Genomic DNA, 27,378 nt, shown 5'->3' with positions numbered 1-27,378 from the left:
GGGAAGGGGGAGGAGAGGCGGCGGAGTGCGCTGCCTCCCGAGTAATCAAACAGGGGGAGAGAGGAACGTGCGGAGGAAGGGAGGGAAGGACGGGCCGGGCTGGGGAGGGTCCCGGTCCCGGTCCCGCCCGCCTCGGAGCGCTCGCGTCGCCTCCGCGCCGGGACCGCGGGGAGAGTCGCTTGGGGCGGCCGCCACCCGCCAGCCCCGCGCCCCGGCTCAGCGCCCATGTGCTCCCGGCAGCCGCGGCGGGCAGCCCCCGCGCCCGGCCTGTCAGTAAGTAGCCCTTCGCCCCCCCGGCACCTTGACCGGCCCCATCCCGGCACCCCCGGACCCCCTGTCCTCCCGCCTCTTCCCGGGCCCCCGCCCTCCCGCACTCCCTGGGCTGCTGCATCCCCTGCCCTGCCGGACCTCCGGCGCCCCCTTCCTCTCCCGGACCCCTGCCCTGCCGCGATCCCGGTACGCTGCATCCCCTGCACGACTCCGTATCCCCGAGCCCCCGGAGCGTCCTTCCCCTGCCCGACCCCTACCCACCCTGCACGGCCACATCCACTGCACCCCCCGACCCCTTTCCCCTCTCGGATCCCCATCCCCGGTCCGACACCCTGCCCGGCCGCCTCCCTCGCCCGTTCCACCGGACCCTCTCGACTCCCTTCCCCTGCCTGATCCCCAGCCCTCCCATACCTTTGCCTTCCCGCATCCTACCCCTCCCGGGCCCCCGTCCTTCCCGGATCTCCCTGCCACCTTGGACCGCTCTCCCTTTCCGTCCCCCAGTGTTTTCCCTGCTCTCCGTCCTCGCTGCCCCCGGGTCCCCTGCCCTCCCGGCATCTCTGCCTTTCCAGCCCTTACCCGGCCGCACACCCTTTTCTCTCCAGGACCCCCTCCCCTCCCAGCCTGCCCCTCCAGGACCCCCTCCCCTCCCAGCCTGGCCCTCCCGGAGCCCCTGCATCCCAGCCCGCCCCTCCCGGTCCCCCACCCCCCACCCCCCGGCCCCGCGGGCGCGGCGCCCCGCACCTTCCCCTCGCATCACCCCGGCGAGTTTTGGTTCCCGGCCGCCGCCTTCCCTCGGGGGAAGCCGGATCTCTCCGCCGCCCCCTCCTACCCCCGGAGGGGGGGGGAGCGGGGTTTCGAGGCCGGAGGGGCGAGTCCGCCTCCTCGGAGAGAAGCCCCGGCTGTGGGCTGGCAGCCCCCGGGGAGGCAAAGCAGCTGCCCCACCGGAGCCGGCAGGTTTGCAGGGTCCTGCCCCTGGAAGCTTCCATGTTGTCCCCTATTTCCAGCCGTACCTCCTCCCCCGATTCAGGGAAAGATCTTCCCCAAGTGACCCACTTTGCCTTAGACAGTTGGTGCCACGCCAAGACAAGGGCAGATTCTTCTCCAGAAGATGCTTCTGGAGGGACGGAGGCACCCTGTGCCCATCTGCCAAGTTTTTATTCCCAGGGGTTTGGTGTTTTGCAGGTTGAAAGGCATTTATTTGTGCAGCTAGGCTACAAGTAGATAGGTGTATACTTCTTGAGTAGCAGCATAGGCCTTTTTTTAACATTATAGAAGAGTTTTCTTAGCATTTTAAAAGTAAACAAAACTTTCTTGTGGTGCACATGCTTAATTTCACTTACAGGCTCTTTCTCTGCGTTCCCTCCTTGTGCTGAAGGAGTATTAATTTTATTGCTTGTACGTGAATTGAATTCACTGATTGGCATCTGATCATGTTTAGAAAAAAAAAAGCCCCTGTAAATAGCTATCGGAATTAGTTTGGCAGCAACTGTGAGAAATGATCATAAATTTACAAAGGCAGTTGGAGTAGTGATCCAGCCAGGATTTAACCAGAAATACACCCCCAGTCTCAGGGAAGCAGTGTGTAGGTTTCTATGACAGTCAAATGCACTTGGTCACACTGGTTGTGAGCTTAGAGGCTGGGAGCTGTCGGAGAAGGATGCAGTGTGATTAAGCCTCCTGGGTTTGAGCTGGAAAGAGGCAAAGAAGACAAGGAACTGGGCTGAGTGCAAGCAGGAATATTATGAGACACCCCTGTGTTTTAATCATGTGCTGCTTGAGATTGTGTGGGAGTGAATCCAAAAGATGTGGCAATACCTTCACCTAGCAGGTGCCCATCTGGATTTGGGGCTCCTGGTACTTTTGGACATCAGGTGATAAAAGGCTCCTTTTGCACAGGGATGCCAACAACTTAAAGGAGTGCTGGAAAAAATGTCAGCTCATAACACTTCTCTCGGGGGTGTTAATGAGGTTTACTTCTGCCACAAGGCTCTGGTCTTGAATAGGCTTTGGCACTGCAAGTGGTTTTGCGCTGAAGCTGTGGGGCCATGTATAATGTGAAGTACCTTCCCCAGGCATTGCAGGAGGAAGGCCTGACTAGCTAAGGGTAAATGAGACCTCACCTATTTTTCTCTGTCGGTACGGGAAAGATTAAGATGTACGGTAGAGAAAAGTGAGTAGGCAAGTACATGGGGAGCCCCTGAAGGTGGCTGCAGAGCATTCCTGGCTGTGCCGGCCGGGCTGCCTCCCACCACCGCCCCCGGCAGCTGGTATCGCTGACAGCGATTCTAGTGGCTGCTTGCAAGGATGGAACAGAAAAGTTAGATGTCTTAATGAAAAGTCCTGTAGGAAGGGAAAACACTCTGGCAGACAAACATTTTTTTCTAGTGTCAGTATTACTGAACTTGTATTTTTCTCCCCTTTTTTTTTTGTGTATTGCTATTTAATTAAGGACCTTTGACTTCATGATGGGAGGAAACATCCACCCGGCTGTTAGGATCCAAGCTTCTCCCAGCGCAGGGATTTGTCAAGGCTGAGAGACTCCGAATTATACATAAACCTCTGAAACACACAGCTGCTTTTCTGTCTCTCCATCGCGAGGGGCCTTGGAGCAGATACAAAAATGGCATCCAGCCTCACCTGTGCCGGCATCGTCTGGGCCTTCCTCTCCTTCCTCTGCGCTGCCACCTCCTGCGTGGGCTTCTTCATGCCCTACTGGCTCTTGGGGTCTCAGCTGGAGAAGTCGGTTTCCTTCGGCACTTTCCGGAGGTGTTCCTACCCGGTGCGGGACGAGAGCCGCCAGACGACTGTGATGGTGGAGCAGTGTGGCCGCTACGCCTCCTTCCAGGCCATCCCGAGCGCCGAGTGGAGGATCTGCACGGTGGTGACGGGCCTTGGCTGTGGGCTGCTTCTCTTGGTGGCCCTGACGGCACTCATGGGCTGCTGCGTGTCTGAGCTCATCTCCAGGACCGTGGGAAGGGTGGCAGGAGGCATCCAGTTCCTGGGGGGTAAGTGCTTATCCGGGGAGGGGATGGGGGTGTCCAGGCTAATGGTTTACATGTGTGGATATTCTTCTGGTGCTTTGGGATGACGAGGGGGTGAATCAAACTTCCTGCTAGTGAGGGAGACACACTGGGGTCCCTTGATGGTTGAACTGGTTGTCTGAATGGCTGAACATGGCCCAGAGCTACAGCTGCCTGTGGTCGCTCTCTGGTGCTTAAGTACCTGTCTGGTCATTGTGCAACTTTTGAGAGTTGTGTGGCGAGTTGACTTCTGTGGTCCAGCATCTTTGCAGCAGTTTTGTGGGGCTGTAGTTTCCAGCAGAGATCACTGGGATGGAGGTACCTGGAGAAGCATGGAGGCTGCAGAGCCTCGTGGAGCATCATGATTTTGCAGAGGAGAGGCTGTTATGTAGGAACAACACGTAACACTCTCTTCTTTCTCCTTCCTACCCCCATCACTGGCAGAGCTCCCTCCACCTCTGCTCTCTGTGGCTGCGTGGATCTGGTAAAAAGTCTGTGGCCCAGGTTTGAAGTGGGGATTGTTTGTTCCTGGTGGAGGTAGCCCAGCATCTTCCAGGAGGCCCCACTGGGCTGTCTGACCCCATGCTACCTGCTGATGCTGCCGCACGTTTGTTGAGTTCATGGGCTAGACAGTGTGTGGGAGAATTACCTCCATTCTTTTTTTAGCTGGTAATTGTATGGAGTATTTGTAACTGTGGAGTATTTGAAGGGTATGAGACAATAAACAGGATCCTCAAGTGTGTTTTTTATAGGGCAGTTTTCCCAGTAAGTCATCACTCTCTTGTCATCAGTGACATGTGGCTCAGTGGCACTCGCTTTCGCCTGGTGCAAGCTCTCCCCCACCCTCATGCACTCACTCTCACAAGGGGGTGTGTTTTCCCGAGCTTTGGGTGCTGGGGCAGCACAGGCACCAGTGTTTCAGGTGCCCTGCAGCATCTGGTCCCAGCCAGGCACCCCAGCTCATGCCCCAGAGTAGCAGGCAGCAGCGGGACTCCTGCCTTTCTCCCCTCTGAACAGAAACCTGTCCCCGCAAGGGCAGTCCAGCTACATGCCGAGTCTGCAGCCCTAAGGAAGCACAAGACAAAAACCCCACTACTGTCCAGTGCAGGGTGGACGGCCGAGGGAAGAAGGAAAGGGTCCTGTGGCAAGCTTCCACGATGGTGATGCCAGCGTAGCTCCCCCTTGGCCACAGGGCGCCCTACCTCCAACTCTTTGAGTAGTTTCTGTACTTTAGAGCAAGCTGACCCTGTCACTTCACCCTTCCCTCAGCTTTGCAATGCACAGGCATTCCTGTGTTTAATCTGGCTGACAATTTGAAAGTGCAGCAGCTGCTGGAGAGTTAACTGCTGGGAGCTGCTGCTTCTTGAAGCCTGCTCCATAGTACAATGCCGGCTGGGCAGCCAGGCGGTGGAGGGGATTTTCGGTTTGGTGACACTCTGCGAGCTGGCTCGGTCTGGCTATTTTCACTTAGAGTCATCACGGGCTTGTGCTTTAACCACCCCCCTCTTTCCAACTGCTGGCTTGGCTCATCTGGTTTCAATTTGTGTTTGGCCCCTTTCTTGCAGCCGTGCTCCCCTGCCTGCCCACGGAGCGGGGCCGGCCGTGCCTGTGTCTGCTTACAGCGTCTCCAGTAGTGGGTGGGCGACTGGAGCCCCGCTCCCCCATGACTGGGGTGGGCTGAAGGTGTGTATCCTTCTCGGAGGTAGGATGATGGCTCCTCTGCAAGGAGGGGAGAGTTCTCTCCAGACCATACCATGGCTACCTCTGGAGCTTGTCCCAGCTGACCAGGCAGCACCCCACCCCACCTGGAAGGGTGTGAGCAGGTAGTGCTTGTCCTTGGTAGATGACAATTCAAAGAAAGGTGAACCTGTGATATGTAACGAGAACTGCCAACAACTTTGCTTACAGTTCAGAAATTAGTTACACAGCATGTCTAATTTTCCCCTCTACTGGCTTTTATGGTTGTCTCTCATTTCACTCAGCACTGCTGGAAGTGTGTAAGAGATGAAGGAACTGAGAACCCGTCATTTCTTAACCTGCTTAAAACCCAACATTGGAGACATGAGGGAGAGGCCAGGTTGTGAAAGCCAATAATTAGGATGAGCTGAAGGGTCATATTAGGGTAAAGATCAGATCCTTACATCCTTAATCAGATCCTTAGCTGCTATAAATCAGTACAGCTTCATTGTTTAAATGACATGACTACATTTATTCAAATGTCTAACTTAGGCACTATAATTATTAGGTTGTTTTATGTCAAGATAGCCACGAGCTGTTCGCCTTCTTTGCTAACCGGCAATGTCAGCTCTTTGTTCCCTGTACTACAGTGGCAGGTTTAGTTATATACCGCAATGTGTGCTTTGAATGCGGCTCAGTGGCAGTACAGTGATTGTCATTTTAATTGGCCTCCACTTGGAGATCTAACCAAATGAAACCCTCACAAATATTTCTTTTTTTGATTGGGAAAAAAAAAAACACCCTCCTATCTTTATGTGAAGAAAAAGCCTGAGGAAATAAGCAGCCCACTGAGTGATGCTATTAATTCATCCTCAGTGTTAGGGCAAGGAGATGGCTAGGTGGTTTCACTTTCTGTTTCTTTTCATCTGAGTCGCCTGCACTGACGCCCTGTTGTGGTTCCTGCTCCGGTGGCAGAGGATGAGTGTTGGAATTATTTCTCTTGAACTTAGAAACCAGCATAAAGACATACTCTGTATAGCTAGTTTATGGCTTTAGTGGTGTTCCATTAACTTACGAGTCCAAGCAATTTTTTCAACATGACTTAAAAACACAGACTTGATGAGGAGCTAAGCCAATTGACAACAGAGTATTATGGGAGGCCCAAGGGTGGGTGAGGAATACAAGCCCCTGAAGCTGTGGTGAGCCAAAGCACTAAGGTTGCTAAAACTAACTTACTCCAACATTAGAAGCATTTTTAGTGCTGTGAAGAGGTGGCAGAGAGGTTTGCTTACCAGAGGTGGTAAGCAGCCTGATCCTTTTCTAGCAGTGCGAAGGAGGAGTAACTAACTCCAAGTAGGTCAGTGGAATAACACCTGTATATAAAAGTCGTGCAGCTTGCACTAGCTCAACGGTGCCAAGATTTTACAGCTGGGATTTCCCCAAGTTGTATGTGGCAACTAATGGGAGTGAATTATTCATAAGTGCTTATACCATAAATCTGCTCTTCTCATAAAATTTGAATGGCAGAACCTGCAAGAAACTGCAGATCCATGCAGAGTCAGAAGGGCTCTTTAGATATTGGTTGATCTTATGTACTCAGGCTGTGTTTGCTATTTTGGATGATCCTGGCTACAGAGCATACATGTATTTTAAGATGATGCTGGGATGATACATGTCGAGTTTCTGTTCTTAGTAGGAAGATTGCGTCATAGACTTTTCTTCCCATTTGTGATTATGGGAACTGCTTCCTTTCCCATGCATGATCACATGGCAGCTCTGTAGCCGTTACAGTAATTGCTTATGTGAAAAACAATGCTATTTTTAGATTTTTCAAAGCCATTTTGGTGGTGGGTGACAAGAAGTAGCCAGTGCTCCAAGGCCAGCACTTTCTGCAGTGGTTGTCAGCGCTCTGCAGTCCATGACCGGCAGACTGCTGTTCTGGTGTTTCAGAACATGCTTCACAGTCATTTCTGTTGGATTGCTTTGAAGAACTGACAACTGAGGTGAAAGTTATGCTGTCTGTAACCTCTTGAGGGCACAGTTATGTAGATGGATACAGTCTTTACTGATAACAGTAAGTGCAGTGTTTCCAGCTGGTTTCCTTTGAATGTTTGGAAGACTGAGGCTTATATAATGTAGCTAGAACAGATTGCAAGGATGTATCTTTGACCATAACTATTGAGGGTATGATAGCAGGAAGCGAAGTTTAACAAATCTATGGAAAATTGGAATCTGTAATTATTGATCTTCTTTTCACTGTGCGGTAGCAAGTCAATTCCACTTAAATGAGGAGCCTAGAAATTTGCAGGTAGGTAGCTGAGATATGAAATACTAATCTGGTGAATAGTTTTACTCTCTGAATGCAGAGCAATGATTTTAAGAACATAGCAATAATTTTAGGAACATAATGAACTTAAAGGTTAGCTAGTTTTATGAGAGGCAGTGGATCAAAAGACATGAGTATTGCAAGGATGCAATTTAAAGAGCGTTATGCTGGCAAGGTGAAGCTTTTCCTATGAATGGTCAGCACGCAGGAATTACAGATGAAATCTGCACTAGCTCAGAACTCCCTTTGGTTGTAAAGAACAGCTAAGCCAAGCTCAGAGGGGTGTGAGTCCAAGGGAACAAAGCATGAAAACAACCTACTGACTTAGACACTTTTCTGAACCTGACACTGTGGCATGTTAGAAATGAGCAATCTGTACTTAAGATGATAGTACAAGCCATGTGGTCTGTACTATCATCTTAAGTACTGGTTGCTCATTGATTGCACTCAAGTAAAGCAGAAGGTTTGCTACTCCCTTCAGTAAATAAGAAAAGTTTTCAGCAGCGCCTTCTCTTCCTCTCCTCATTGCTCTATCTTACTTCTCTTGTGTCTCACAGAAGTGCTGAAATTCCTGAAACTATGGTCCTTGAATTGCTGGTTAGGAAGTCTAGGGACCTCTTGAAGTAGGGGGTGATGAAAGGAGCATTTGGTTATTCAGGAAAAAGGGGACACAGACCCTAACAACTTCTGATTTTGTCTCAAAAAAAAAAAAAAAAAAAAAAGTGGCATTCTGGAAAAAGGTCTCAGCACAACATGAAATTGCTGGAGAATCCTTCTCCAAGTGTCCTATGCCAATAGTGGCCATAATAGTTTCCATCACCCATAGGGTGCTCAGGGCAAGTGTTTGCTGGGTGCAGGCAGAATAATAAGGATTACTCCATCAAGATCAGGAGAGCGCTGAGTATGGGTTGATGGCTCTGTGTTGTCTGTGTTGAAATCTTAGAGAAAGCCTTTGATATTTTGGGCTGGAGATTTTAAAGAGACAGATCCAAAGGAGATCTGCAAGTTGTTAATATATTAATGGCTCGATCTGACTTTGCAGGTGAGATGATCAAGGTCTAAAATGTATATAGAGTCACTGAACTTAAGACATGTTTCAGAAAATGTGGCTGACAGTCAAAGACAACCTGTGGGTCAAGGAGAACGAAGGCAGTCTCAGTTCTGAGACTTGCTAAGAAAAAGTCATTAGGGGCTTTGGTGAGGGTAGTTTCAGTTGACTACAGGGACTAGAAACTCCTGGGGAAGGTTTGTGTGGAGCTGGAGGAAAAGAACGGCAGGCAGTGACCAGTAACCATTATTTTGTCTGACAGCTGAAGTAAGACTCTCTGCTTTCTGCGGGGAAGACTTAAGGTCAGGATCATTTTCTGCCTGTAGGGAGAAAATATAACTGAGAAGAGCATTGCTGGGACAGGGAAGATCTGAGATGGTCGAGAGACTTCCTGGAAGGAAATGGCTACCCCAGACTCTTTTGCACTTCTCCCAAACCTATCTCATCCATTTCCCCCATCTGTACATATTCTTCCTGCCTCTTCCTGAAATTTGTACCTGCAAAAAGCCCAGGTATAAAACCATGCAAAAATGGCCTTTTAGTTCTTTCATCCTCTTTAGCCTAAAAATACTTCTCAAAAGGCTAACTTTTTGGGAGAGGCTAGGGAAGGGCATCTGCTTCTGTCCAACACCAAGCCCTCTTCTTCACCTGCAAGTTAGCTGCTCAGGGCTGTTTTGCCACATCTTCCTCTCTGTTTCCTCTTGTCAGATGCAAAGCTTCAGTGACTTTGCTGTGCTCATGTAGACATGTGACAGGGCAATCCTCATCCCAGGCAAAGACAAGCTGCAGGCTGGGTAGTAATCTGGTGTCAAGACACTGCAAGAGGGGCATATGAAAGGAACAGATGCCTCACCAGGATGCACAGAAGAGCAAACGAGGAAGACAGCACTGTTAAATGTTGCTAGTGAGTGGTTGCATGTCATGGCATAGGCTCATAGATTCAGCAGTAATAAGGTCAGCAGAAAACACTTTGCCTATTTAGTCTGAGGGCTGCTGTGGCATGGGATGTAGGATAGCCTTCGTATCATTTTGGGTTGAAAAAGAGTATCTCTCTGAGAAAAAAAACTTCTAGTCTGAATTTAATTAACTTTGAGAAAAGCAGAATCTTCATAAGTTGTTTCAGTGGTGAATTACCCTGACTATTCTGCCAGATCATTAATGCAAATATTAAAAATGTAGCACCAAGAATATATCATTGAAAAACTGCATTTTCTTGAGGAACTTTTTTAAGATCCAACCGTTAGATTGCTTTTAATCTGTTTCAGATGTGCTATGTTGTATTTTCTTTACCAGAACAACCTGTATAGAAGCTGCTTCATAGCTGCTATATTTCACACCAGTTACATCTCCTGTTTTCTATAGGCATTCATCAAAAGATTAAGTGCAGAGTATAGTTTTGCATCTTCATCACTTTTTGGCTTGACTTTGACTTTCTAAACTGCAACCTGTGGCTGCTAGTGCCTGTTGTCAGTATCTGTTTCCCAGCACCACAAGGTACCTCCACATGCTGTGGTACAGCACAGAGTCAAATTGTTTGATTTAGGTTTGGAGTCCAGAGGAGTAAGGCAGAGTTATTGTTTGGGAAGATGTTCAGAACAAGGGAATTTAGACAGTGATGCTATCTTAATGGATTTTGTAGCATATGTTTTATTGAAGATTAGCTCTCTCTCTCTCTCTCTCTGTGCTGTATTCAGACAGGAGTTAAAATATAAGACAAATTCAGGAGTGAAGCTGAACTGATATATGTCCTCTTGTCGCTCTCAGTGTATGAATGACATAAATTCCAAGTCTTAATCAGAAGTAGCCTGTATTGCTTGAATCTTTCCTTTGTGCATGGTCTGCTGAGTGTGACTGGAGGGGAATCGAAGTTAGCAGGTACTTACCTGAAATAGGTAAAGAAAAGGTGCAGACTTAGATTCTGTATATTCTTAAGAGACAATCCTGTTTCCCGTGGTTGCCTTCACCTTGCTCACAGAAGTTCCCACTGTAGTCTTGCTAAAGGCTGCTGCCCTCACAGACCAAACAGCACAGTTTCTTGTGTGATTGTTCCCTAAGGAGTCCCGCTGAAGGAGACCTGAGTTAGCAAAGATTTGCTGTTTAAGCTAATGCCAACCATTTTAACGAAGCAAGTTAGCAAGGAAGAATCAGTAATAAATATTACTGATCATGAAATGCATGAGTAGGCCATCCCTGCCAGCAAGGCTGTGAGCAGTACAGAGCAAGCAGGGTGTTGTAATGCTGTTGGAACAGTGGAGATGCAACTTGAAGAAGACAAAAGATGTGGAGAGTAGTTTTCATACTTGGTTGTCTCAGTTTTTTACTTTGTGTTCCCAACCTCTTCAGATAGCTTGGCTCTTTAGGTTTAGTAAGATTCCAAAATCTTACTAAAAAAGCATCAGGGCCCGTATGGGCTGCAAATTTTTGTGTGTCCTTTGAAGTTAGTGACACTCGGTACAAATGACATCAGTATTTCTATCCTAGAGGTAAGATTATTTGATTGTGACATTAGGCTAAAATGGGTGTGGTTCCAAGGCTAAGTTTCTTCTTGAAGAGTTACCCCAGTGAGTTAGCTTGTTTATATTGAATTGTGCTTCGAAACACACATTCATATTTGGGTTTTTGGTTTTTTTTAATTATGTTTACTTCTAATATAAATTCTGGCTAAACACAGGAAAAAAACCCAGAGAGCATGAAGAGTTTCAGCCTGGAGCAAATTTTGCAAGTTAGATTTTAGGTGCTTTGGAAGCACATTTGAAATGGAAATGCTGATGTATTAGAAAAAATAAAAGAAGCTGCTAAAATATTGGGAAGAATCTCTTCTCTTTGTTTTCCTATTGATGTTGAATAGAAAAGTGATGTTTTGAATACTGCTGCAGCTGTGTTGGGTTTAAGCAGAATTTTGCATTAAGAACAGAATTTTTGATCTGAAGAAGTCCCGGAGTGCCCTTTTATTTATCTGTAGAATGAAGTTCAGACTTTTGCTTCCCCCCCCCCCCCCCCCCCCCCCCCCCCCCCCCCCCCCCTTTATTAGAAAGGAACAATGATGCTCAGCTCCTCCGTGATGCTTTTGATTTCAAAAAGCTTTGCTTGCATAACCTAATGAAACTTCTGAAAACGTGAGGCAGGGGAGCAAATAATCTATTTTGCTGGTGTAGAGTCAAAGTAAATTCAGAGTTGCTTCACCTCAGATCCTTTGCATTTGTGTTGATTAGAGCAGAATCTGGGTTGGGATTATCAATTTTGCTTCTGCATTGAAAGATATGGCTTGTGTTGCTTCCTGAGCTCCATGAGATATTTGAATATTGCCTTCATTTAGGCATCAAAATGTTTCAGTATTTTCCAGTGTGGATGAGGTCATATGTCCTACAGACAGTACAGGATTGTTCCCAATGGTGTATTTTCCAGGATTTTGTCCAGTCTGGTGTTATATGTCTGTGTAATATGTTTTTTTTCCTCTCATTTCTCTCAGGAAACTCAGCTTACTAGGCATTCCACTTGGAATTTTTTCACTGTATTCAATCTGCATTTTCCTTTCCTTGCTTACATCCTTTTACTTCTCCAAATCACAGTTTTACCTTCTAAGCTCTTTGACTATGGCTTTATAAAGTTAAAAGTTTAGTTTAGTTTAGTATAAACTGAAAAAGTAAGTCAGTTTTCAACCTCTATCATAATTTCAGTGAAGTCAGGTGTAGAACTTGAGGGCAACCAGTTTTGTTTCCATGCAGTGAGCAGTTAGGAAGGAGCACTGTGTAATTAAGAAACACGGGATGTATTTGTGCAACCAAAACCCCACCCGCAGCTGCATGCCTTGTGGTAGACATCATGTTGGCTGGCTCCCTGCTCAAGGGTTTCCTTTGGCTCCATGGAATACCTTTGTTGACTTCAGCGATGTTAAGCGTTTTACATTGCCCGAGTGCAAGGTCCTAAGTGACGTTCAGGTCATGTGGAGATGGTGGAGATGGCCGTGAGTCACAAAGGACCAAGGAGGACATCCTCTCCTTGGTCTTAGGTTTACTCTGCCACCACAAGACATCACAGGTCAGAGGGGCAATACTGCATTTGACAGATCCCTTCTAGTAGCTGTGTTGGGTCAATGCACCCTGACAGTGCTGGTGGTAAGGCTGATTCACTTGACTTGATTAGATCTCATTTGCATTGTTTGTTCCACTGCCAGTTCCCTGATGTCACAGGTACACCTGAGAACAGAGACTTTTCATCCCCCCGGACTGGCTTTTCCTTAGAGCCTGACCTGCTGAAATCAACAGCAATATTCTTCTGTGGGACCCGGGGGAGGGCAGGGTCTGGAGCTCAGTGCCATTGTTACTCATTGCAGCTAGTGGGATTTGGAGGACATTGCCTCTGTGTAGCAGTGCAGAGTCCTTCACGGGATGCCAGTTCCTACCTAATTCCCCAAGTATGGAATATTAATTGCAGCAGGACTAACGCCTTAGAACAAAACTCTTTGTTGGGAGGGTTGCTGTACCATAAGCTGAGTCCATGTTTTCCTGCATAAGCCTGATAAACCCCAGTCTTTCATGAGGACTGACCATTTTGAATTGATTTGCAGGTACAATTCTTTACTGGGCTAACAGACTTTTAAGCTTGGCAGTAGTTTGTAGGAATGTAAAGAAAACGTTAATGAAAGAAAGCATAAAAAATGACCTATTTGAAATTATGATTATTTTTATCTTGTAGCATGATCCGAAAGGGTCCAGAGAGAATGAAGCAGAAAATGAAGAGTTCTGATAAACGCTGTATCATTTCTGTAGTAATGTAAAGATTGGACCCTTTCCTTTGCAATCTGACAGTTCAGTTGTTTTGCATTGTCTCCCGATAAAGATACCTTTATAATATAAAGTGGTATTGTTGATTTGAGAAGAATGGTTTTCTAATAAATGTGAAGGGATGTGGAGTTTGCCCCTTGCATCGAGGAGAAAGGATTTGAGATAAAGGCATGAATGATCGATCTGGAATAACAAAAGCTGCTTCTGAAATACAGCAAGCACCCTTGAAAGGATATGAAACCTGCTAACATAGTGGAGTGTAAGAAATAGCCTTACAGCTGCGATGAGTGCGCTGCCTGACTTCCTCACCAGTTCAGGCTTTTGACTGAATCTGCAACTAGCTGAAAACCTATTTCTGAATACTTTTTTAATATTTTTTTTAAAATGAGAATGAATTTGATATTCAGAGCATCACAAGCAGTTCAAGTCAAACACAATACAGCTGAATGCCAGTTACCGGGAAGGGTTGCCAGGACATACTAAAAAGTGCTTAGCTTTGGGAATCTATAGAAACCGGGGTAGTGTGAAGTTGATGGACCTTTGTGAGTGTCTGTGTGAAAGGAAGCTTCTTTGTACTCAGTGTCAAACTTTGCTGTGACCCAGCCCAGGTGCTGCTGCATGGGTATAAGCTTTAAATGCTGTTTGGAGATTAGGACATCTGCCTGGTAAATTTGTACAAACATCCTCAGCTGTACTGTGTTACTTCTGTTACAGTGGTTGTGATGTAGGAAATTCTAGAAATCCATCGTGCTGGGGGAAGAAACAGCGCCAGCTGCTACTCGGAAGAAGTTCCAGCTGAAACCAAGTCAGACCAGGAAACTGAGGGAGTTTACTGCATTTTTAATATGATAAGAGCTGAACCTGACTAATTTCTTGTGCACTTTGTAGAGGAGTAAGAGGAGACCTCTAAATGTAGGCTTAGTAACAGATAACAAATGTATTACTTTTATGGGCAGAGTTCCCTTTTCAGAGAACCTGCATCCCTCTAAAAGCTCTTTTACTTCAACTGGATCCTCAGAAAGGTATGAGCAGAGGTGGGAGCAGTCAGAGACCAGGGTTACAGCAGGCAAAGCCGGCCAGGGAGGGCAGGGTGCTGTGCTGGGGGGGGGGGTGGAGCAGGCCGAGGGAGACGGGGGTGGCTGCCAGGGGAGAGGAGCTTCACCCCCTTGTAAAGCTCCATTTGCTGTGCCTCTGGTGCTGCTGACTTGCAGAGGGTCTTTCAGGTGTTCTGTGAGTTACATGCAGGAAAATAGAAAACTTAAGACTTCTCTTCTGTAGCATGTTTTAGATTTGAAGGAATTCTGTTAGTTTTCAAGTCCTTTTACCAGCACAGCAGTAAAACCATGACAAACTGCATTAAATACTGGGGTAAAGCTCTTTACAGCCAAGACAAACCCCCAGACCATTACAGGCATATTCTGCCAAGAACCTGCAAGAGGTTGTTATAAAAGACAGGGCATTTTTACGAGAACTCATTTTGTAAGAAACCCAATGGCTGGCTTTGGAGGGCTTTGTTCAGTAGTGGAAATCTCTCCAACTAGAAGCTTGCTCTCTGGAAAGTGTTCCAGGGTCACTGGCAGTCCAGTGAGAGCAGAATCTGGCCAGGCTGCTGGTTTGAGCAGGGTGTGATGATGAAACCCATCAGTGAGGCAAAGGTGCAGATCCGGAGCCTCTCTGTGTGGCCTGGGGCCAAGCCAAATACTGGTGTGCCCTTCTCATCTGTCCCCCAAACTACTTGTAACTCCCCAAGCCACTGAACTAATGAATGTAGCTGAAGCTGTTTCTGACAGAGATAGGCTGCACAGCTTTTTTGTCCCTTGCCCTCGACTGGAGTTTGAGGGATTACTCCCATAAATGAATGCAAGCACAGTTCTGTTTGTGAGATCAGGCTTTTCTTAACACTGTTTCAAAATAATCCTATTATAATAATTAAGGAGTAGAATGGTTTCTTAACAGGCTGCAGCAGAGTGATGCTTTGGAAACCGTCCCCCTTGTGAGCACTGAGCTATCTGTTAAACAGAGTCCTTCTTTTCCTGCCTTAGTGTTATCTTCTATTTCCTATTCTTCATTGACTCCAGCTCATTCCCCAGGCTGTGGAAGGGAACACCATGGCTGAAGACATGTTTATGCTGAGCTATTCACAACTCTGTTTAGTTTGTTCCTCTTTTCCATAACAATTTGCAGTAAAAACTGTGTCAGGAAAGAGCTTGGTGACCTGAGAGGGCTGGGACAAGCCTTACACTGGAGATGGCAAATTCCATTTCAGGCCACTAAGCCGGAGATCCGGTGCTAAGAACACAGGAAGCTGGGAGGATAAATACTGTAACTTTTCATCTCATGCATAAGAATTGCAGTCTGTTTTTATCTCATGATAGAGAAAAGTCATTCTGCTTATCTCATCTAACATAGTGGCTAGTCTGATTACAAGCTTCCCTGCTTGGCACCTTTTTAAATTCAATTTGGCTGCCTGTGCCCTTGGCACACAGTGGGTTTCATTAAATTTCACAGCAGTTAGTTTTCATTCCCTCTGTGACACCTTTTTATCAACATTTGACTCTAGTGTAATTTCAAGCAATTGTGCTTTTTTTGAGAAGTGCTTGTACCATAATAATTTGGCAGAGTAGTTTGGGGAAGACGATTCAGACACTGTTGCAAATCTGTGTAGAAAACTAATATATGTGAAGCCAGGTCAGCTTGCAAGTTTTTCACATATGATAAGAAAAAGGAGCTGCTTCCCTTCCTTCTCTGGAGTTATCACTGATGACTGTCAAAAATGCAGTTAAAGTGCTTGCTGTAAGAGGCAAATTTTATTTCCTTCAGGCTAACCACAGCTTTATTTTAAATGCAGAGCTAGTGGACTGCTGCTGGATTGACAATCTGCGTTTGTGAGACAAGCCTTCTGCAACATGGGCTGCTTAGCAAGTCTGTGTGAGTTTTCTTTTCAAAAACAGATGAAGAAGCTGGTTTGTTAGGAAAATGTGTGTATATGAGTGCAGGAATATGGTTGTTTTCTTTTTAGTATCGGATACTCAGCGCCTGATAGGTGGCTGGGGTGAGGGAACGTGAGCACCCCAGCACGGACCTGGCATCTCTTGTTGACATCACTGCTACCCCCCTCCCCAGTGCTGAGCAGCATTTTCTCAAGTCTGTGTCTAAGGCAGATGCTGGGCAGATTTATAGAAGTATAAGTAGTTTGGTGTAAGTGTAAGTGGTTTTGAGGTGCACTCTAAAAGGTCTTTATTTGCAGAGTGGCAGCCCTTCTGAAGTGCTGGCCCTTTTTCAGTCTGCCAAACTGAACATCCAATAATAATGTGTTATGGTTCCTCAGTAAAATTTTTAAAAGTACCTAATTAAAAATTAATTCAGAGTGAAGCTTAAGAGTTCTTAAAAGTGAGCTCTGTGTTCAGGGGTAAGAGAGTGTCAGACCTGGGCCTCACTGCAAGCCAAAGGCAGCCAAGCTTGGGGGACCATAAATCATTTTCAGAATGAGATTTCTGATTGATGAAACTTTTCCTTGTGCCCTTTAGAAGGTATTGGTTGAAGTCCTTTAATTTTAACTAATGGAGCATCTTGCTTTCCTTTGCCCTAAGGTCTCCATAGTTCCTTTGTAGACAAAATGTTTCAAAATTAACAAGAGTCTGCACTTCCTAAAACACCTCAGGTTTTCCTCTAAACACCTCAGGAAAGCTGGGGGTTATGGGCAGCTCCCTACGTCCTTGACAGGAGGGACCTTTGTGCTCTGTATCTCCTGCTGGAGGAAGACCTGCTGAGGATTTTCCTCAAGAAGCACCTCTTTCTTGAAGGCTTCCTGTGGGAATGTTTGCTGGGATGGGGCTGGTCAGCCCTATGCATACACATACCAACATCTTTTTGGTGGGTAGGCTGACTGTAGTTTACATGTCGGGCACTGGCTTGCGTTTACTGGGAAGGAGGAGGCTTAGCTGTGCCAAGGAAGCAAGACTGTCTGCTAGCAGCGTCCCAAACATCCCTCGTGTCTCGGGAGGGCAGTGGCTGCTGTGAGCGCTGGTGCTCCAGGTGCCACTTCCAGACAGCGAGCCAGGTACGCAGCCCATGCAAATTGGCACGGTGCTGCTGAAATCAGCCTTAGCTTGGATCTGGCTGGAAAAGGTGGCCTCACCCTTTCTTCTGGGGATAGAAAACATCTTTCCAGAGCACAGTTTCAGTGCACGGACCTCTGGCTACAGACTGAAATCTTGCTTGTTTTTTCCAGGTTGGCTGAGTACGTTGGTTTATGGATGAAGGCATAACTAATAGTTTCTGTTAGTTTCTGTGAGCTTTTTTTTCCTACTAAGCTGAACATAAGAATACAGAATATTCTTTGTCGTAGTATGAAGGCATGGAGTTCAGGATCTTCCCTCGGTATTTGCAGCACCAAATGCTCCATTTTAAGTAGGAGACCTAATGTAGCATACTGTTCAGCGATAAAATGGCTCTGGGGAAAGTTTCTTCCTCTTTCACATAATGTTTAGTTTATAACCTGAAGTCTGGAGATTCCTATACATTTTATACCTAGTGTAATGGTAAAGGTTTAAACTGAAAAATCATATTGTGATTGTGATCTAATTATGCAGATATCTGATAGACAGGGTTATTTTAGACATCAATATTTACAGAAACATTTTACCAATGTGGCCAGTGGCAGATCTGAAAGAGTAAATGATCGAAAGATTATTTGAGAATCCATGTAAATGTAAACCCTAGAAGAGGTATATTTTCATATTTTGTATCTTAGAAGACAGTAATACAAGACTACGTCCTTTTTTTCCCCGAGATGATATATTTCATTATCAATACTGATGAATACCAGACTTGGTGGGCCTTCAGCTAGAAAGAAACAAGACTGATAATGCCATGTGGATCCTGATGGGCGTCTCTGAGTATTTATGGGCCCTGATATATATGCAATCTATGGATATTTCACAACTGATTAACATTTCTGAACCTGAGTTAAAGTTTATACTTGGCATTTCAGTAGTGTCAAGGCAAAATTAATCAGCGCTCAAAAGATATGCGGTTTTACTGACATGCTAGTGACAGTGAAAATATAAACCACTGAGAAATAGCCTGCTGCAAGACAGAATCTAACCTGGATTTTGGAAGAGGATCTGCAGAACTGGTTTACTGCCATGGATGGTCTCCGAGGTGGTGTGCAATGGTGTAGCTGGCATTTACTGACTAAGGTACCAGCTTAAATGACTCAGGGCTCTGCTGAGTTTGATGTCCTGTAATAAGTCACTTGCAAATCTTCTTACTTGTGAAACATTAACATATTAAATATGCAAACTAATCTCTTGAAACAGTTCAGATAAGCAGCATTTTTAAATGTACCCAGCCAAGATGTTTTTCAGTCAATGAAGCTCAGCAAGCAAATGTTTCATTTCAATGGCCCTCATGATAATAGTCAAAATTTATACTTGGTTGGATTTTAGGCTGTATGGCTGTCTGTCTTTGTAGTAAAAATAAGAAAGCAGAATGAATTTGTCATCGAGAGGTTTTTTGGGTTTTTCTGTTTATCTTTGTTTTAAATAGGTCAATGAGAGTCTTTACACATTTCAAAAGACTGTTAATTCAGCCTCAATGAAAGCTGTTAGGATCCAGTTTGAAAAGCATCAGATCAAATACTATGCCTTTTAAGACATCATGCTTTTTATTTGTTCTGTAAAATAAAACCCTGAATGAGGGGTAAGCAGTAGTTTTGTTTTAGTAACACCTAGTATCTGTAGAAAGAGAAGATGGACTGTGTGCCTGTGGGTCTCTGTTTCCCAACAGAAGGGCCAGGGCCGTGTAGCCCTGCCGGGTGTGCTGGAGCTGGCCAGCGTTATTAGGTGGAAAGGGAGCATAAACTAGTTGTTGAATCAGTTTTGAAACTGCAAATCTTTTACATTATTTTCAGCCTGGAAGAAACCATGCAGTGAATAGGGCAAAAGTAAACAAATCAGAGAATCCACTGCCACTCCAAACTCTGAAGCCAAGGCAGCTAGAGAAGACGTAGCAGGGGAAGAATTTGGGTTGAAAGAGGGGTTGGACTGTATTAGATTCTTTCTCCTAACTTTTTATATTTTCCAGCTTACTTGTTGTGAAAGTTGTCTTAATTTAGACTTTTGCAAGAGTATAACAGCCCCCACTACTTCCTTTTACCTCTGAATTTGGTACATGGTGGCCTACGTACCGATCCATTGACACAGTGACCTGGATTTGATCTTACATCTGGAAACCATTCATGTCTCTCTCATGAAAGCTCTTTGATTCCTTTTCACATTTTTCTCTTTTCCTCCCAGGATGCTCTTTGAAGTACTTCATGCCATGTCCAGCAAGCATTCCTTAGTCACCATGGTAGTGGTTGCTCCCATTTTAATCCAGACTACTCAGATTCTCTTTAAAATATTGGAGATTTTTCTTAAACTCTAAAGATACAAGGACAATGAGAATCTTCTGTCTTGCAAAGAGATGATGGGAGGTGCTGCTTTATTATAATTATTATTTAATTTATATGATGTTTTAAATTAATACATAATATTAATTATAAATTATATATAATTATATGAATTTTAAAATTATATATTTATTTATTTGTTTGTTTGTTTGTTTATACTTTATTTATTTATTTATTTATTTATTTATTATAGAGAATACAACTTTATTTTGAAAATAGAGTGGGACTTCTGTAAACCAAAGGGAGAGGTAACATGGTTTTCAGTGTTTTGAACAGTACATAAATGAGAATGGAAAGGAAATGTCAGCACATGCCTACGGTCTCAACAGGTTTAAATGTGAATTCACAAGTTAAAATCAGATTTTTCATTTCAGGCTGTCTCCAAATACGCATAAGTAAAACCGAGAAGGCAGGTGCATCTTTAACAAAGCTAATCAGTCTTTGAAATAGATAATGAGGGCAAAACAGGAGCACAAAAAAGGAAAATCTGAGGGAGCTTAAAACAGCACAATCCCCACCCCAACCCCCTTCACTATTTGGTTACACAATTTGATGTGGCAAAGTTGATTGACAGAATTCAATATCCTAAGTTATAGAAGTACCTTTCCATAAAATCTCTGTCTTCAAAGTGTCTCTTAGCACGCATGCAAGGAATATTATGTCCATTTTACAGATAGGAGGCTAGAAACTTATTGAAGGTTGCATATATATAAAACTTACATTTAAAAAAGCTTTGAGTAGAGGCCTTCTAAGTCTTAGGTTCATGAGCAGCCACTGAACCATCTGTCATACAGAAACACTACTAAAATATACAGGTATAATAGTGTGCCTCTTCCTTACGCAAAGTTACGACTACAGGATTATCTGCCTGGCATTTTTGAGGCAGGCAGAAATTTATATTGTGTGCAGTCTGAGCTGGTGGTGGCTGTGCAAACAGTGTTGGTCGCAAGCTAACACACACCTTTTTCTCAAGGCAATTTACCCTGTTGAGCTTCTTGCTGCCATAATTAAATGGCTTTTTTCAGTCTAGTTGTGCAGGCGGTGTGTCCTAACTGGCACAGCTAATTTTCTTTTCTTTGTGAAGCTCTTCTTGTAATAATAAGTGGTATCCCATGGTTCAAAAGAGGTCATAGCTTCTTTTATGTACAAAGATTATATATGCTTGTTTAGATGAGTGTTTTTCAGCCTTTCCTGACTGGTTGACTCCCTAGACTGCTGAAAGGCATGGTTAAGCTTGCTGTGTTTAGTTGCCTTTGGTGAACCCCTCACAAAGGTTCATGACACCTTGTATGGTCTTGGGTAACAGGCGGAAACTCACTGAAAGACCATTGTAAAAATAGTAAAAATTTCCATTCATAGATTTTTAGGTTAGAGCTGCTTTGTTGTGTTTAGTTTTGGTACGGACATTTTGTTGTCCCTGTGTACAAGAGCAATAATCCTATATGTTTCTGGCCAGAAAAGCAAACAAACAAACAAACAAACAAGGAATAGCTCTGCCATGCAGATCAGAAAGGGGATTTTAGATCAAAGATCTTATGAAGCCATTATGTGGTCATCTTTTGTATACGTAAAATACATAATTTCTGCACTTTTAATCTGTTGTGCAAATGTGTATTTAGAAGATTAATGAAATGTGGATTATTATTCTTTCAAAAGATTTATTAGAGTGTTTTGCCGCACTTTCTAACTGGATCTTTCACACAAGCAATTAATAGCTCTGCAGATTACGCGACACTGAACAAACAGTACTTTGCAGTAGGCTAGACAACATCATATTCACAAGGAAGAAAACATTTAAGATGAGTGAACATGCTTTTTGGGGTGGCACTGTACCTACTTCAGACCCTACATGTTCCTACCTGCTCCTGAGATATACCTGTGTTAGGGGAACATAGGTACAAAACATTGCACAAAAGATCCCCCCCCATTTTCCTGCATTTTAACCTTCAAGCTGCAGGAATCTGAGTTTTTCTTTCTCTCCTATCTTCTGATTTCAGAAGGGATGCTCAGCTAGGTACCTCGGCCAAGGGTGAACAATCTCATTGAAATATGCTGCCATGTCTCCCTGCCAGTGCAAAGAGAAACAAACTTTCTTCCTCACAGCATTTTGGGGGGCAGCAGAAAAGCGCAGGTGCCCACAGCCAGGCTGACAGCCCCTGTACCACCCAAGAACTTCTTGTGTGAGGCATGGCGGCACAATTGATTGCTGTGGCTTGGTGTCTGCACCTGGGGTACCTGGTGGGGAACAGCAGTGCTTGGGTGTCGATGGAAATTTTACCTTTTGTAGGAGCGGGACCTCAGTGTACTGTGTGGCATGATGACTTGGGGTCTATGTCTGATACCTGAAGAAGAACCAAGACGTTGATAAGCCTCACTGCAAAACTTGCAGGAAAGCCTGTACAGCTGAGCCAAGATCTAGTACAGCTAAAGTGACCCTCTGGCATGTCCCAGTGATGGTGTCTCTCTGGAGCTGTGCCTGTGAAGAACTGGGGCAGCTCCTTTATGTGCTGTGAAATAAGAAAAAGAGCCAAACACAGAGTTTTGTGATAATGTGAATGCAAGATTAATTGGCACATGCAGTTAACAGAGGACACAGGGAGAATTTGCATTTGCATGTGGGAAGAGTGAGTCAGGCTTTGTACCTGTTGCCTATTATGTGCGTCACGTATATTTGGTATTTTTAGTTTAATACTTCATTGTATTGTTTTCTTGATTATTTTAATTTTCTGAACTATCTCAGTGTGAAAACATATCACAGAAGATGCTGATACTTTTTATTTATGTAAGATGCTTAAATTATACTTCTGAAATTACTTACCTAGCATTTTATTTATCTTGCAATCATAATTATTCAGTGCCTCCTCCATCTGCTTTTATTTAATTATGACTGTAGCGACAGCAGCCACAAAGATAAGTCTCTTCAGGTTGATCGGTTGCACAGAGTGCCTTCCATGCACTGTAATGAGTTTGCTTGACACCTGGCAATTAAATGGAATAGGCTTTTTTTGTTGCTATTCATGGGGATTGGTGTGCTATCAGGCATCCAGTGATGTGGTTTGGTTCTCACATGCGTGGCAGGCTCTCTCTGGCAGTATGAAAAGGGCAGGTGAAATAAATTATAGAGTTGCCAGCTGCTTTAAACAATCCTGTTCAGCTTCATAACCCAGTCTTGTCAAGTTTCTGGGATTTGATGCATTTTTGTGTGAACGTCTTCTTCAGCCTTTTCAACTGTTGCCAGAGAGAACCTCCTACTGAAGTTATTGCTGCTTAAAATTCAAGAGTGCTTTCAACTTCCTCTCTAAGGCAGGGTTCTCTACAGAATAAAGGTATTTCTTATCATGCTACTGTATTTAATGCATCCTTTTTTGATGCCGTAAACAGTGGTGGAGTGAGTGGAGTCTGTGTATGCCTGTCAGCTAAAATTATACTCTTATACACGTTTACTGCTGGGACAAAGCCATTGAATCCTGTGGGATTTCTCCAGGTTCACTCCTCATGTTACTGAAATCCAGATATGCACCTGCCTGCTTTCTGGGATGCACAGGCACAACCCCAATTCCCTTTATAATGAAAGGAATTTGACCCGTGTGTTTTGTTTTTTTTCCTGAGACTTGTGTGTATCCTAACTCTTCACGGACATGACTTGGATCTACAGAGTTTCTAAGCTCAGTGGAAATAAAATACTAAATTAAGAGTTTATTGACAGTTTTATCACTGAAAATATCAGTACCGTTTGTCCACAAAAGTAACAGTTCGCCTTTCCTGTTCTTTTTATTACTACACCTTTTTTCTGTGAGCAGTGTACTTTAAATCAGTTTACGACTTTGAGCCACTAACCATTTCCAGAAGTGCATGTAGTTTGTCATTTACAGGAGAAAACACTTTCATTAATTTAACAGTAGGCTAAAATCTGTTCATTTTGATCAAAACATTGGGAAACCTCCTTGAACTTAGCTTAAAACAGTGATGAACCAGCCTTATTTCTCAGTGGTTTCTAATATGACTTGAATCTGCTGTGCCTTAATCCTCATCATACCACTCAGTTACCCACTGGGAAATAAAAAAGGCAGATCCTACAGGGAAAGACAGCAAAAGTTGCATTCAAAACTTGGGTTATTTATAATTTATAAGAAATCATAATATTTTTTTGAATCTTAAAACTCCTTTCTTCTTGGTCATGTTCTTCTGGTGCTTTTATTGACAAACCGGTGTTGCCTCACTTATCCTGGTAATAACAGTATTTCAGCCCAGGTTTGCAGGCACCATACCCACTGCCCACTGCCCAAGGACCTTGTGCAAGCTGCTTGGTGAATGGGTGCACTCCTCTGGCAGTTATCTTGCAGGTTGGCAGGTTTTTTGCTGCTCTTGTGGGTTGCTTTTGCGGGGGCTCTGTGCTGGCTCTTACATCTTCCTGGGCTCACATGGCTTCACCTGGCTCCTCTATGACTCTTGTGTTTATCCTGTTGCTAAAAGTTTACTGAGAAATCCACCTGTTTGACTGAGGAGTCGGGATGAGGAGACCATTGGGTTAGGAACTGTGGATGGCTGCTGTGGTGTGGCCAAGGCTGGCACAGTGGTTGAGTGCAACAGGGTCATAAGTAAGTGAAAGACCCACCTGTAGGACGTGGGATTTGAGCTCCTGACAGCCAACCCATCAGCACTGTCCCCTTGTGATCCTCCCACAGGTGCAGGGTGGACTGGTCAGGCTGCAACACGAGCCAGTTTCCAGCCTTGCTAAAATATCCTGAAATGACAAATCCATGGCTATGAGGAATGCATGCAGAAACATGGCTTTGTGCTTCTCGTGTCTTTAGAGAAGCAAGCTAAGAGGAAGGGAGATGAAGGGAACCGTTGAAAAGTAAATGAACCCTGGATATGCTGATGAGCGATCGCAGTGGCCGTGTTGTCCAGCCAGCTCTTTGGGTCTGCAGGGAAGAGACAAGCAAATGTCCGATGCTGATCGCTTCAGTCCATGTTTTGAGAGAAAACAACTTGTTTTCACTCAGGGTAATTTTATATTCCAGACTTGCTCAGGGGCTTAATTACCCATCTCCCTGAGTGAAAAGCTTAATTTTGGTCATGAGGAGTAATAATTCCAGGAGGAGTAGTCTGAACAATTTGATGAAACCGAGGAAGTGTACAAGTAGTGAAAGGGTTCCTGAAATGACGTTTTGATACTCTTTTCTGTGTGAGGCAAAGCATTGTTCTGTGAATGATCCCTATCCTGTTGAAGCACTTATGCTGAGGTTTTTTGTCTTGCTCCTTCTGCTATCAAGTTTGTTTCACATTTCCACACTGCAGACAACTTTTTTTACCCAGACACCTACCTCTCCTCTTCTTGAGCCAGTGGACCACCTCACAGCACTGTAACATCCTCCTCCTACAGACAAAAGATTCAGAACATGTTAATAGATTTTTGGCCATCTTTGAACAACTTTTTTGGCCATCTTTTTTGGCAACCGACAGTAAGAATGAGCCCCAAGAATTGTAATGGAGAAAGTGTGCTCTGTTACCAAAGTGCCTGTAGTATCCCTGGCATGCTGCAGACCTATCTGAGGAGCTCAGTTTTTTCTTTACTGCCCAAGACTGATTCTGAGGTATTTCCTCAACTGTCTCTTCAGGTTTCTATTTCTGCACTATTAGCTCTCGGGATCATAGGACAGGATGAGAGACCATTTGGTACTTGAACTCTGTTCCACCAATCTCGTGGGAGACATTTAGTCTGGAAGTGTTGGCAACACATCTGCTCAACAAACCTTCGCCTCCCACCATTGCTGGAACATTTTTCCAATACTTACAATGCTGGTCACTGTTGCCTTGCTCGTTTTCCACATCTGTTCTGCTTCCTCTGTCCTGCATCCACTGGCTGCACTACTTCTGCTGTTTCTCCTCAGTCTTTCCCAGCGTGGTTAAAGGCAGCTTCTCTTTGACATAATCTTCTATCCCTTTCCTTGCACTGAACGGCAGTCACCTGCTTTTTTGTACCTGTGTGCTCTAGATTGTAGTATATGCTTCATTATGTTCTGTCTTCTTCAAGACTCAAGCACCTCAGGCCATGCCTTTGTTTCCTAGTATATGTTGTAATGCTTCAGAAAATGATTATGGGCTTCTAGTAGTTCTCCTCATGTTCTGGTTTTTTCATTCAAGCCGTTTATTGCTTGAACGACCAGTGCAATAAATAGCAAGCGTAAGAATTCAGTCTAGCAAGGAGTGGCTGCATGAGGATGCCTGTGTTCCTGTCAAGGGAGAGAAACCATAGGTATCACCGCATCATGATGGGGCATTGTACTACATAGCAAGGTCCACAGTCCAGGAAGTCTACAGGAAGGTCTCATCTCACATGGTAACTTTCTGCTGAGCCCCGCTGCTCCCTTGGTAAGACTTGAGACTCGATGTTGTCTGTAGCTTTGTCCTGTGAATGCATTTGAGATGCCTGAGGACTTTTACTGGTTGTGATGTTTGTCTGTGTTCTGTGAGTGTGGTTAATACCTGTGTTTGGCTGGAGCGGGGCACAAAAGAACCCCTGGAGATCAGGCTTGAGAACCATGTTAGTATTCTCACAACAGTGGCAGTCTTGAAAACTCATACCTTACGTTGCAATCAACTTAAGCCAGCTGGGTAACCAGATGCTGGGGTGCCAGGAAGGTGTCCCACTCTTCCATCCCCACCTTGTGATCCTGCTGCCCACCAGCTCTCCAGCACCCTGCCACATCAGGAACTGCTCTGCCTGAAAATTAACTTGGGGATGGGTGGGCAGGAAGAGTTATTTTTAGCTGGATCAATTCCCCTGTCTGATTCCCAGCATGGCTACACAAATGTTTGTGCTGGCACAATTGAAAGGATGCTGTGGGAGTGGGAATGAGCAGTCACAGATACGGGGAGGAGGAAGCCAGGAGCTGTATACATCACCAAAAAAGGGTCCATGCACTTGCAGCCTTAAGGCCTGACCCTGCCACTGAACTTAATGGGAATATCGGTGGAGTCCTAAAAGGACTAATATTTAAGAGTAACAGTAGATACAAGTGCAGGTGATGATCAATGTGGAAAGTGAACATTTTCATGTGAGGCAGCTAGAACAGTCTGAGAAGCAGACTGGAATTATAGAGCAAGACATTTTAACAGAGCCTTGCTGGACCTGTGAGGGCTTTCTTTTTTTATGAGCATACCAGTACCATTACAAAAACCAGCAGGTTGTCTCTCGCAGCCACACTTCTCTGAGTACACACTGCAAGTGAGAAGTACACGTAATAAACAAGGTTAGGTACTTAATTGTTCAGTATTCAGTAATAAAATAACTTTTATTATAATGCATTTTTGCAATGGCAGTCTCTAGATTACCTACTTGGTAGCATCTATGACCAAATCCTTAGTCACAGCTCAAGGCTGCAGAACATTGTCATTATTCAGTGGATAATGCAGAGATTTTGGTAATCCTCAAGGGGTGGGGAAAAAAAAGAAAGAAAAAAAGAAGCCTCCTGCTGATGAGATTTCCAAAGCCAGAGTTTATGTACTGTATATTTAATGAGCACAAGTGAAGCAATTTTATTGTTTCTTTCCAGGATGGTATGAAGCTTGTACTCAGGAGTGCTTGTCAGTGGGATTCCTGAATCTAACATTTAAACAGTACTTCTGGAGGGAAGAAAATAGATCTGAAATTCAAAATCACAGATATTTCTAATGCAGTTTTTCAGGTTTAATTTTGCATGTAATCGTGGTACAGTCTGTCTTCCTCAGCAAGACCTAATGCCATAATACATCACAGCACTGTTCTCTGAGAGCTGATTGTTACTTAATGCCTG

The 27,378-nt window shown here is 44.7% G+C and overlaps 1 protein-coding gene across 1 annotated transcript in view; it reads left to right on the top strand.

The window, feature by feature from the left end:
- The window catches only part of LHFPL6 (LHFPL tetraspan subfamily member 6), a 144,833-nt gene continuing 117,455 nt past the window's right edge, over positions 1-27,378 (top strand). The window contains exons 1-2 of the mRNA XM_040584480.1: positions 1-273; positions 2,720-3,275. Of these exons, the coding sequence (XP_040440414.1) occupies positions 2,891-3,275 (385 nt within the window). The 5' untranslated portion in view covers positions 1-273; positions 2,720-2,890. The remainder of the gene's footprint in view (positions 274-2,719; positions 3,276-27,378) is intronic.

Source organism: Falco naumanni, chromosome 2 (assembly GCF_017639655.2).
Source record: "Falco naumanni isolate bFalNau1 chromosome 2, bFalNau1.pat, whole genome shotgun sequence".
Lineage (NCBI taxonomy): Eukaryota > Metazoa > Chordata > Aves > Falconiformes > Falconidae > Falco > Falco naumanni.
This window is presented reverse-complemented; position numbering and strand designations above follow the sequence as displayed.